The 12,605-nt window shown below is 36.0% G+C and overlaps 1 protein-coding gene across 4 annotated transcripts in view; it reads right to left on the bottom strand.

Moving 5' to 3' along the window:
• Positions 1 to 12,605, bottom strand: part of FER (FER tyrosine kinase) — a 456,972-nt gene that overhangs the window by 333,225 nt on the left and 111,142 nt on the right. For all 4 annotated transcript variants that reach the window (XM_070794110.1, XM_070794112.1, XM_070794113.1 and 1 more), the window contains 3 exons: positions 7,758 to 7,941; positions 5,525 to 5,662; positions 4,783 to 4,902 (listed from right to left, as the gene is read on the bottom strand). In XM_070794110.1, the coding sequence (XP_070650211.1) occupies positions 4,783 to 4,902; positions 5,525 to 5,662; positions 7,758 to 7,941 (442 nt within the window). The remainder of the gene's footprint in view (positions 1 to 4,782; positions 4,903 to 5,524; positions 5,663 to 7,757; positions 7,942 to 12,605) is intronic.

Raw genomic sequence — 12,605 nt, 5'->3', positions numbered from 1 at the left:
TCTGATGAAGAAGGATAAGAGGCTTATGGAAGCTTCCTGATGGGAGAGACTGACTGAGGGGGAAACTGGGTCTTGTTCCAATTGGCAGGGCCATGCTCAGTAAATCCTTAATAATTCTTTCATCTTGTATTACATTACAATATATACATATATACACACATATACATTCATATATATTTTTTAATGGAATTGAATTATTTTAACAGTGCCTAGAGATACACTGAATAACTCATTCTTGGAATAAACTTCTTGAGGATAGTCTAATCCTAAGCTCATAACCTGAATTTAGACACTGTTTATTGAAATGTAGCTAAAGCTTTACCTCAGTAAGATGTAAGCAATTAAATCTTCCATCACATTATCAAAGACTTATTATCTCTAATTTATTGAATTTTTATTCACTGCTTCATCACCATAATTAAGAAATAATGCTTTATGAGTATAACTAGCTTTAGCTCTAATTATACCCTAAAAAGCAATATAACAAATTCTTCTTTGGCCACAAAATCTCTTACCTTATATATGCTTATAACAGTTAGCAATTTTTAGTTTTACCACATAACACTCCAATGTCTATATGCTCATCCTTTCTTGGTGTATTAAAATAAATTGATCAATTATAGCCTAAACTCCTTGAGAGTATTAAACCTTGCAACCTTAGACACACAGTAAATATATCTTGATGGGGCAATATTATGGTTTAAAAAAACAAGAGTAATTTATATCATGTTCCTTCACCAAGCAGCTCAGGAATTAAGGCATGGAATTTATTACTGCACAAGAATTGAGAAACTCTACCATCCATTTCATGACATGCAGTCAACTCTATTGTCACAAGCACAGTTCCTCAACCTCAGCATTACTGACATTTTTGCCAGAAAACTCCTTGCTGCAGGAGGCTGTCCTGTGAACTGTAGGATGATTAGCAGCATGCATGGTCTCTACCTTACCATCTGATAAATGAAAATGTCTCAGACATTGTCAAATGTCCCTTGAGAAGAACTGCCCAGGTGAGAACCGCTGATTTAGAGATAGCTGGCACCGTAACACAAAGTCAAAGTGAGTCTCCTGTGAAGGGTATCAAACCTGGAAGAACAGATTCTTCAAGAATCATATCACGCCTTCTTGGAAAGACCCACTAGTGCAGGATACACCCAATGCACCATTCCTCTCGTCGATGGTCAGTCCACCGTAACTGTTAAGCCTTCAGCTTGAACAAGGTAACTCAACAAGTACTTGGTAGTTTCTTCAACCCCGTCTGAGCAACTTGAAAGACGTTAACCCTTACCTAGAGCTAGTCCCAGGACACTACCACATAGTTAATTATTTGTAAATGCTACATTACTCAACAGTAGAAGAGAGACTCTTTGATTATATTACATAGGGGTTTTTTGCTGAATCTTTTGAGATAAAATTTCATTAAGTCAGATGATATAACATGTGCAAAACTGAAGAGAAACGGAGAAAACGTCCAGCTGTATTTTTCACACAGGGATAGGTACATACAACACTTACCAACAAATTTTAGTTTCTTTCTGTCATTCCTGAAAAAAACCAGGAGACAGCTTCAATATCTTTGTTGTTGCTGTTGTTCAGTCACCAAGTCATGTCTGACTCTTCGCAACCCCATGGACTAAAGCCTGCCAGGCTTCTTTGTCCATGGGATTTTCCAGGCAAGAATAAAGGAGTAGACTGCCATTTCCTTTTCAACGGGATCTTTCTGACCCAGTAATTGAACCCATGTCTCCTGCATTGGCAGGCAGATTCTTTACAAGAAGCCACCAGGGAAGTCCTAAATTTACTTTAAAAGAAGAATGCCTTAATTATGTTTTCTAATGTTTGAAAACAAAAAAAAATTAAGATTTCTCAAAACCCTTTTAAAATTTTATGCAGTAGTAACAAAAAGTGGAAAAGAAACTGATATAATAGTCTGTAAGTTCAGTTCAGTCACTCAGTCACGTCTAACTCTTTGCGACTTTAACCCGATGGATTGCGGCACACCAGGCCTCCCTGTCCATCACCAACTCCCGGAGCCTACTCAAACTCAAGTCCACTGAGTCAGTGATGCCATCCAACCATCTCATCCACTGTCGTCCCCTTTTCTTCCCGCCTTCAATCCTTCCCAGCATCAGGGTCTTTTCCAATGAGTCAGCTCTTCACATCAGGTGGCCAAAGTACTAAAGGTTCAGCTTCAACATGAGTCCCTCCAATGAACACCCAGGACTGATCTCCTTTAGGATGGACTGGTTGGATCTCCTTGCAGTCCAAGGGACTCTCAAGAGTCTTCTCCAACACCACAGTTCAAAAGCATCAATTCTTCAGCACTCAGCTTTCTTCACAGTCCAACTCTCACATCCATACATGACCACAGGAAAAACCATAGCCTTGACTAGACGGACACAGTAATGTCCCTGCTTTTAATATGCTGTCTAGGTTGGTCATAACTTTTCTTCCAAGGAGCAAGCATCTATTAATTTCATGGCTGCAGTCACCATCTGCAGTAATTTTGGAGCCCAGAAAAATAAAGTCTGACACTGTTTCCATTGTTTCCCCATCTATTTGCCATGAAGTGATGGGACCAGATGCCATGTTCTTAGTTTTCAAAATGTTGAGTTTTAAGCCAACGTTTTCACTTTCCTCTTTCACTTTCATCAAGAGGCTCTTTAGTTCCTCTTCACTTTCTGCCATAAGGGTGGTGTCATCTGCATATCTGAGGTTATTGATATTTCTCCCAGCAATCTTGATTCCAGCTTGTGCTTCATCCAGCCCAGTGTTTCTCATGATGCACTCTGCATAAAAGTTAAATAAGCAGGTTGACAACATACAGCCTTTACGTACTCCTTTCCCAAATTGGAACCAGTCTGTTGTTCCATGTCCAGTTCTAATTGTTGCTTCCTGACCTGCATACAGGTTTCTTAAGAGGCAGGTCAGGTGGTCTGGTATTCCCATCTCTTTCAGAATTTTCCACAATTTATTGTGATCCACACAGTCAAAGGCTTTGGCGTAGTCAATAAAGCAGAAATAGATGTTTTTCTGGAACTCTCTTGCTTTTTCCATGACCCAGCAGATGTTGGCAATTTGATCTCTGGTTCCTCTGCCTTTTCTAAAACCAGCTTGAACATCAGGAAGTTCACAGTTCACATATTGCTAAAGCCTGGCTTGGAGAATTTTGAGCATTACTTTACTATTGTGTGAGATGAGTGCAATTGTGCGGTAGTTTGAGCATTCTTTGGCATTGCCTTTCTTTGGGATCGGAATGAAAACTGACCTTTTCCAGTCCTGTGGCCACTGCTGACTTTTCCAAATTTGCTGGCATATTGAGTGCAGCACTTTCACAGCATCATCTTTCAGGATTTGGAATAGCTCAACTGGGATTCCATCACCTCCACTAGCTTTGTTCATCATGATGCTTCCTAAGGCCGACTTGACTTTACATTCCAGGATGTCTGGCTCTAGGTCAGTGATCACATCATTGTGATTATTTGGATCATGAAGATCTTTTTTGTACAGTTCTTCTGTGTATTATTGCCACCTCTTCTTAATATCTTCTGCTTCTGTTAGGTCCATACCATTTCTTTCGTTTATTGAGCCCATCTTTGCATGAAATGTTCCCTTGGTATCTCTAATTTTCTTGAAGAGATCTCTTGACTTACCCATTCTATTGTTTTCCTCTATTTCTCTGCACTGGGCACTGAGGAAGGCTTTTTTATCTCTTCTTGCTATTCTTTGGAACTCTGCATTCAAATGGATATATCTTTCCCTTCTGCTTTGCCTTTAGCTTCTCTTCTTTTCACAGCTATTTGTAAGGCCTCCTCAGACAACTATTTTGCCTTTTTGCATTTCTTTTTCTTGGAGATGGTCTTGATCCCTGGCTCCTGTACAAGGTCACGAATCCCCGTCCATAGTTATTCATGCACTCTATCAGATCTAATCCGCTGAATCTATTTGTCACTTCCACTGTTAAATCGTAAGGGATTTGACTTAGGTTATACCTGAATGGTCTCATGGTTTTCCCTACTTTCTTCAATTTAAGTCTGAATTTGGCAATACAGAATTCATGATCTGAGCCACAGTCAGCTTCCAGTCTTGTTTTTGCTGACTGTATAGTTTCTCCATCTTTAGCTGCAAAGGATATAATCAATCTGATTTCGGTGACCATCGGGTAATGTCCATGTATAGAGTCTTCTCTCGTGTTGTTGGAAGAGGGTGTTTACTATGACCAGTGCGTTCTCTTGGCAAAAGTCTTATTAGCCTTTGCCCCACTTCATTCTGTACTCCAAGGCCAAATGATAGTCTATAACAGTTATAATAGTCTATAAGTGTTATAACAATCTATAACAGAAGACATTTCTGCTTAAAGAGAAAACTGAAAAGTCAAATTTTTATAATAAACGCTTTTGACATCTGTAAGTCTCTTTTTATCTCTAATACTCATTGTCCTCATTTCCAAATATCTCTGCCATTTAAAGCATGAAATGGGGTTAAAAAAATTATATAAATTTTGGAAAAAATAAAACGTTATTCTAATATTCTTATGTCATTAATAATTGGGCTAATGAATGTAACATCACACAGAATTTTTATTCTCAGAATTACCAAAATTAGTGATGATAATAGGTAAAGTTAACATATTTCTCACAACATTTTACTTTGACCAAACAAAAAGCAGTTCATTTTTAATTACTTTTCATTACTTTCAAGAAAACAAAAATTGGAATTTTAATCTGATAAACTATAAATAGTAACACTAATATTTAAGCTTCAGATTTTATAAATACTTACATTACTTGCAAACTTTCTGCTGTTAAATTATTCCACATAATCTCATTTGCCTGTAGATTTTCATTTTCTTCTAGTAAGGACGTATCAAACTCAATTTCTTGCTCCTTAGCAGCCGTTGTTCTAGTAAAGCATGCCAAACAATTTTGATCAATACGAATATCCTATCATAATATGTCTTAGTATACACTAAAGGCAGAATATTTGTTCTTATTTAAAATTATGTTAAGAAAGTAGAGCAAAAATAAATAGTATAAATCAAACTAAACCTTAGGCCTCAAAGATCTAGTCAAGTAATTTCAGCTTAGTTTCCTCATTTGTAGAATACAGATATTAATCTGCTTTATTTCTTCTTTGATGATAATTAATTTAAAATAAGATGATGCATACATGAAAACATAATAAATGTAGTATCACTGTAAAATTTAACACAAACAGAAAACAATAGGTTTATTATTATTACATAATTGTTAAAAAGAAAATATTACTTCATGAATTAAATATGGGTTTAAGCAATGATGTAGTAACAACTGAAAAACTTTTAAAGATCATTATATAAATTAAATATCAAAAGTTATAATCACTGAGAAAGGACTTTGAAAATAATTAAAAACAGACTAATATGAAATAGCCTATGTCCTAACAAAGTTCGTCAATATTTCTTATTTTAATTCATTAAATAACACATGGCAAAAAATAATACTGTCAAAAATACTGAAAGAAGAATGAAAGTATCTATACATACCTATGAACATCTATGAAATTGTTGTATTCTGTGCTAGGGTCTATCTGTTCAACCGACATTTGAATCTCTTTATGAACGTTCACTATTTCCTCTGTAACAAGACTAGTTATCTGGCTGTATTCATCAAATATACCTTTTCTGAAAAGAAGAAGAAAGTTTTACAGCATTTTAAAGTTTTATCAGGGAAACACAGGCCCAAAAAGGATTTAGAACGATAGAACAATAAAAAGAGAACGATAAAAAAGAAATGTAATGCCAGTTTTTACAGACGGTGGCTCCATGCACCACCTTATTTCCTTTACCTGGATAGTGAAGTAAACGGAGTATAAAAATGTATGCATTAACAATTTACATTTGATAGAACAGAATAATTGCAAATGATCTACAACATTACATTTTTCAACATCTATCTAACATACAAAAATGTAAGCCTGAACTGATCACTTTCTACTTGTAAACAGTACCACAGACAGGCTGATCCCGTCACATGACCTGTGGGTCAGATCCTGTGTCCAGAATGTTACTTTCACTGTGTGCGGCTTCCTCACAAGCCCTACCTCCTGGGTCTTCTCTTGCTCCTCAGTCTCTGTTCTTTTCCATATTATACTCAGAGTTTATCTGGCTTATATCTCCAGTGACTTTTCAATCTCTTCTGACCACCAGTCAGTAGCAAAAATGATCGTAACAGTTATTACCCTAATGTAATAAGTGCAAAAAGAAAACTATTCTGTTGCAAAGACCCTAATCCTCAACTTGATAATGCTATGCTATAAAAATACACAACTGCTCATTTAGTAGCCTTAAAAAGTGTGGACAGACATGTTTATCCTGCATGTACCCAAATAAATATAAGACTCTGATTTTCTTTTCCAAAATCTTCAGTCACAAAAAGGAATCCTTACAAAATCTCTCTTATTTTGAAGAATTCTTTTACTTTATTTTGAATAGTGAAATACTATTTGGGTAAAAAAACAAAAAAATTAAATTCAAACTGCTTCAGGCAATGCTAATTTTGAATGATTACAGAAATCACCCGATAGATACAATTGAAAGAAAAGAGCTAGGTAGAAAAATTTAATTCAGATTTAGTAAATATCCTTGGAGCCTCACAGCTGGACGTACTGGATGATATGAATGCAAAAGAGCCTCTCTAGATAATTCTTATAAAGCAATACAGTAAGTGGTTATTATGCTAACACTCATCTTTAAGACAAATTGGGGGAAAAAAGAAGTCTCCTAATGTTATATGAATGAGTGTGACAAAGGATTTAATTTTAGTGATATTATATTTTTAAATGCTAGATCTAAAAAAATTTACTAGACAGTAAAGATAATACACTTGTGAAATTATTAAATGTCTCTAAAGGATGTTCTCATGATGGTAAAGATACTGTTACTGAACATTCATATGGGGAGTTTGAGAAAACATTGATTCATAAAATGAAAGTAGGAAAGGAAATATAAATTTGTAAGTCAATAATATGTAATTTAAAGAAGACGTAACTAATTAAATATTTTAAGTAGGCATCTCACTATCTTATCAATACCCTTAAACGCTGACATATTCAAGTTGACTAAAATCACTTTATCCTTTACTGGAAAAATGGGGACTCACCAGCATTAATAATGAGATGAAGTCTACCAGAGGGTGGTGTACGGAATTGATATGTATGGTAAACATGTATGCATGTGAATTACTAACCAACACTGTTAGTTCCCTGAAGGCAAAAACTGTGCCCTACTCATCTCTACATCCCCAAGCACCAGTGTGCTTTGCATACAGACAATTCCAATAAACATGTGTTCACTGTAATCTCATACAACTAGAAGCAGGCAAATAAATGAATAAATAAATAATTTCCTTTGGGCTTATCAGATGCTTGAAACTTAAACATTCAGTGGTCTACAGATAGATATGCCATTTCCTTCTCCATCCACTTCTTAATGCTTATCAAAACAATGATTTTTTTTTTTTCATTTAAATTTCCAGCTAACTGGAGCAAAACAAAAATATACAAAAAGAAGAGTGAGTGAGCATAAGATGAAGGGATACCAGACAGGAAAATCAAGAAGGACCAAGGGAGAAAAGGTTTGAAACACCCTCTGAGCTAGTCCAGTGACACAGCTTACAAAACAAAGACAAATTTTATACAAAACTTTTAACTAGGAGGAAAAAGCAATGCTACAATCACTTCAGGAAGGACGTTTATATCAAATGGGAAATGCAGCTTACAGTGCTTTTATCATTTCTTCTTGCATCTTTTGTAAGGAATCGAGAAGCAGAGGAAGCGTAGTGTCATAATACTGATTCTGATGAAGCTGTGCCCCCTTCAGTGCCAAAACATACTGATTATGCAACATATGGAGTTTCATTGTGGCTTTGTCGTAACGTTCCTTAGCCTTTTCAGTTTCTTTCCCTGAAAAAAAAAAAAAGTTGAATAAAGTTAAGAGATAATTTAAAAGTTCTATCTTCACTATATGCAAACTGAGTTACCACTACTTCATGTTATCTCACACATTTTATGAATAATCAAAAGGCTACTGAACACATGTTTATTTGTCAGTACTTTGTACAAAGGATGCTCTGAAGCCAGTGTACCCTGCAGGAGCTGTTTGATGAATAAAGGTCAATATACAATTTTTTTTGAAAAACTGTACAGATATACGCTCCTTCTCATCTTCAAGGAGCTTACACCAAATGGAATGACAGTGCACGTGAAACACATAGCCAAGAGAACAAGAAAGTTTGTAAAAATGTTAAATTTGAAGGTCTACTTTTGAGATGTAAGTCAAGACCAGGGAAGTCAGAGGAGACTGTGGAGAAAACAGACCTTAAAAGATAAGGCAAGTCTGGAAAGGTAAAAGAAAGACAGGAGAGACAATAATAGTTCCTTCACCTCACTCTCTTTCTCCATTTCTTCCTTCGTTTCATTCAATAAATATCATTAGCTGCTCATCACCAGGAACTGTGCTAGACATTGGGAATTCAGCATTTGGCAAAACAGAGTCTTTGACAATAGCCCATGGTCTGGTGATTTGGAATATTGAGTGAAAACATGGAGAGAATAAGCAATGTTACATAGGCAAAAATCAATAGCTCAAAGATAGCAAGTTTTGAGGAAACGAAGGAAATAAGCTGCATAGCTCAGATAGTTTTAGGTTGTGAATGACTTGAAGATCAAGTAGAGAAATTTAGACTTGATACAGAACAAGTCTAGAAGATGACAAAGTAATAAGAAATTTCTATGATTCCCTTACTAAAATCATTCAGAAAATATTTACAGGTTGACAATATAAATGAATGATGATACAAACAAATAAAAATTTTAAGCAGATCTTCAATTTTTGAAGCAAACGGAAAAAATATTTCTTGTCAATTATCTAGACTTCATAAAAAGTTTTTGCCCTCTATCCAAGGAGAGCTCACCAAATGAATCCTTCCCCCAAAATAAATCTTATGTTGAGAATTCTTGATGCAAGAGGTTTTTCTCTGCTTCCACTCTGTTTAGACTCAGCACCCATTTGGGTATTCCCTATAGACAGGAGTCTGAAAAGCATCTCCTGTTGGAGACAGCAATCCTACTGCTGGGCATACACACCGAGGAAACCAGAACTGAAAGAGACACGTGTACCCCAATGTTCATCGCAGCACTGTTTATAATAGCCAGGACATGGAAGCAACCTAGATGTCCATCAGCAGATGAATGGATAAGAAAGCTGTGGCACATATACACATTGGAGTATTACTCAGCCATTAAAAAGAATACATTTGAATCAGTTCTAATGAGGTAGATGAAACTGGAGCCGATTATACAGAGTGAAGTAAGCCAGAAAGAAAAACACCAATACAGTATACTAATGCGTATATAGGGAATTTAGAAAAATGGTAACGATAATCCTATATGCGAGACAGCAAAAGAGACACAGATGTATAGAACAGTCTTTTGGACTCTGTGGGAGAGGGAGAGGGTGGGATGATTTGGGAGAATGGCATTGAAACATGTATAATATCATGTAAGAAACGAGTCACCAGTCCAGGTTCGATGCAGGATACAGGATCCTTGGGGCTGGTGCACTTGGATGACCCAGAGGGATGGTATGGAGAGGAAGGTGGGAGGTGGGTTCAGGATGGGGAACACGTGTATACCCATGACGGATTCATGTTTATGTATGGCAAAACCAATCTAATATTGTAAAGTAATTAGCCTCCAGTTAAAATAAATAAATTTATATATTAAAAAAATATTTTCAAGTGAAAATTAAAAAAAAAAAAGTCCCCAGCCCAGGGCCAAAAACAGAGAACAACCCAGAGTTTTTGCAAAGAGAGGAGGCATCAGACTTCCTCAGGCAGACCAACAGAATTGGAACAATTTTGTCTTTCTCATCACTCTGCTAATTCTGAAGAAAAGGAACCACATTCAGCTGGTGAAAAAGTGAACAAATCCTTCCAGCAAACTGGCATGTCTCTATTACCAACAAATTCTAGTGTTTCCAAACACTAGAACCACCACTGACTCCTCCAGGGAAGCTGCAGTGCGGCTTGACTTCTCCAGTTACAGACATTAGCTTGTTCGTGCACATGAGGATATTTTAATAATTATCCAAACTATTCATAAAATATTGCCCTGGATAACCTATTTCACTTTATAACATAAAGAACTCATTGATGAGAAAATAATTTAATCACTAGAGTGTCTTTCCTAAGCCCTTTCATAGCTGACTGGAAAGAGGTCCTAATACTACAGTAGGAGCAAATATATTAATTCAGTTCTGATCTGAAGGGATCAGAAAAAGGTAACACTAGCTATCAAAGAAGTAGGTTTTCTCACTTTCTGATTGCAACACACACAGTCCTGGAGTGGACTGCCATTCCCTTCTCCAGGGGATCTTCCCCACCCAGGGATCGAACCCAGGTCTCCCGCGTTGTAGACAGACGCTTTACCGTCTAAGCCACCAGGGAAGTCCATATTATTATATGCCACGAACTAGTAAATAATCATATAAAATTTTAAATATATAACTGAAATAAGAAATTCATTTAAAACTTCTTATCCTTATTAAGAGAAGGATGCTGTGATTTTTTTTAAAAAATTCTATCATCTGAATTTTTAATTTTTAAAAATGTTCATTCAGAAACCAATATATTTTTGTGCTCTGTTAATATAAATTCCTAAAGTGGTTGTAACTTACTTTGCATGACATGAAGGCTAATTTTTTAACTTAGCAATTAATAAGACACTTCAATAATAATAATCACAAATGATTTTAAACATTCTTAGGAACACATCTGCTTACAGGTTCAGTTACTTTAATCATTTCTTCATCGAATACTCTGTAAAAATAATTTGCCCATAAACATTGCTACTTAACATCCTTCTTGCAGAAATACATTTCCAAAAAAGTCTCCAAAAGGCAGTACAATTGATACATCTATGATCAGTCCCGCAGCCTTCCTCTAAAAGAACAATCCCCTTTTCTACCAACCCACACAACTCAGGCAGAGACTCCCATATGAAGCTGTCACCTGAGATCCAAACTGTATACCCAATCAAACAGGAACAAATCTTTCAGCTGGGAGCTAAGTCACACTAATGCCTGAACACCTGCTGCAGTGAAAGTCCATGAAAATTTGCTGCAGAAATTGCCAGAGCAGCCCTTTCTAAGGTCCTTTTCTTAGAGTTGGTTCTGTTTGGGTTTGGTTTGGTTTCATCATTTTTAAGCAGATTTATGGTGCTCTTGCTTGATATTCAACAAATTCTGACAACAGATATGTCAAAATTTCACGTACAATTAGGCAGTTAAATCAACTCCAAGTAATAAAGAAGTCTTTTAGAGTCCACATGGCCATAATCAGAAAACAAGGCAGCACTCTTTGGGGACTGTATTCTAACTGCATTCTAATTATTTATTTTTATTGTAAGCTTCAAATTATAACTAGCAAATTCAATGAATTCCACATTTTTCCCCCTCCTTAAAAAATATTGCTTTCTTTGTATAAACTCTATTACTCCCAATTAATTACTTAGATATTTTTAGTATAATTTCAGGAGTTAAGCTTTTCACACAAACATTTTCATGGAGACATTTAAACCATTTAAACCACCCATCTGTCTTCCTATTTGCACAGATTTCTAAGCTGTACACGACCCATCTGTCTTTCTAGCTGGTATAGAAATGACTCACGAAATATGCCACACTTGGCTAAGATTTTATAATCCAAAATAATATTAGAAAACTTAAGAACCTCCCAGCTAATTCTTTTTTTTTATCAGATATCCCTGGAGAAGGAAATGGCAACCCACTCCAGTACTCTTGCCTGGAAAATCCCATGGACGGAGGAGCCTGGTGGACTACAGTCCATGCGGTCATAAAGAGTCGGACACGACTGGGTGACGACACGGTTTATCAGATACAGTGTACGACCAACAATGTGAAGAAGGCTGTCATAGCAAAGTCTATGAACAGCTTACCAGTAGTCGTCTGCAAATGTAGAAAACAGTTAAAAGCCTTTGAAAACATCCAAGGCAGAATCCATTATATTAAAATAATAATAATAATACATAAGATGAAAATTTCTTTTAAAATAGCTCTGGGTCTAACACTGAAACACACCAGGGGAACGTCTTGTGCAGCTTGCTGTCCCCCAGGCTCACAGACACCATGCACTTGGCTACACGTGTGCATGCGCCTGGTACGTCCTCCCTTGGAGACATTCACAAATGTTTCAAAAGCATCAAAAACATGCCGTCATTTGAAAAGAGAGTCTAGTGTACTTTTACTTGACTTGTTTTTAAAAATATTTAGGGTTCCAAAGAGACTATTTAAGTAAATTCAAGAAATAGTAATACTGTGTGAAAACCAGTTATAACTAAATTTTTTAAAATTCTATTCACTTAACAAAATATATTACAAAAAAACTATGTACCATGATTCCTGCTGCACAGCATTTTAGTTCAGGGTATCTCAGATCAACATTATACTTTCCTAACTTTTAAATAACCATACCTTAGCTTAAAATTAATGTGGACTACACACAGTAAATAAATTCTCATGACAGACACAGAATCACACCTCTGGTGAT

The sequence above is a fragment of the Bos indicus genome, chromosome 7, assembly GCF_029378745.1.
Source record: "Bos indicus isolate NIAB-ARS_2022 breed Sahiwal x Tharparkar chromosome 7, NIAB-ARS_B.indTharparkar_mat_pri_1.0, whole genome shotgun sequence".
Taxonomy (NCBI): domain Eukaryota; kingdom Metazoa; phylum Chordata; class Mammalia; order Artiodactyla; family Bovidae; genus Bos; species Bos indicus.
The sequence above is the reverse complement of the archived record's forward strand: the minus strand, read 5'-3'. Positions and strand labels throughout refer to the sequence as shown.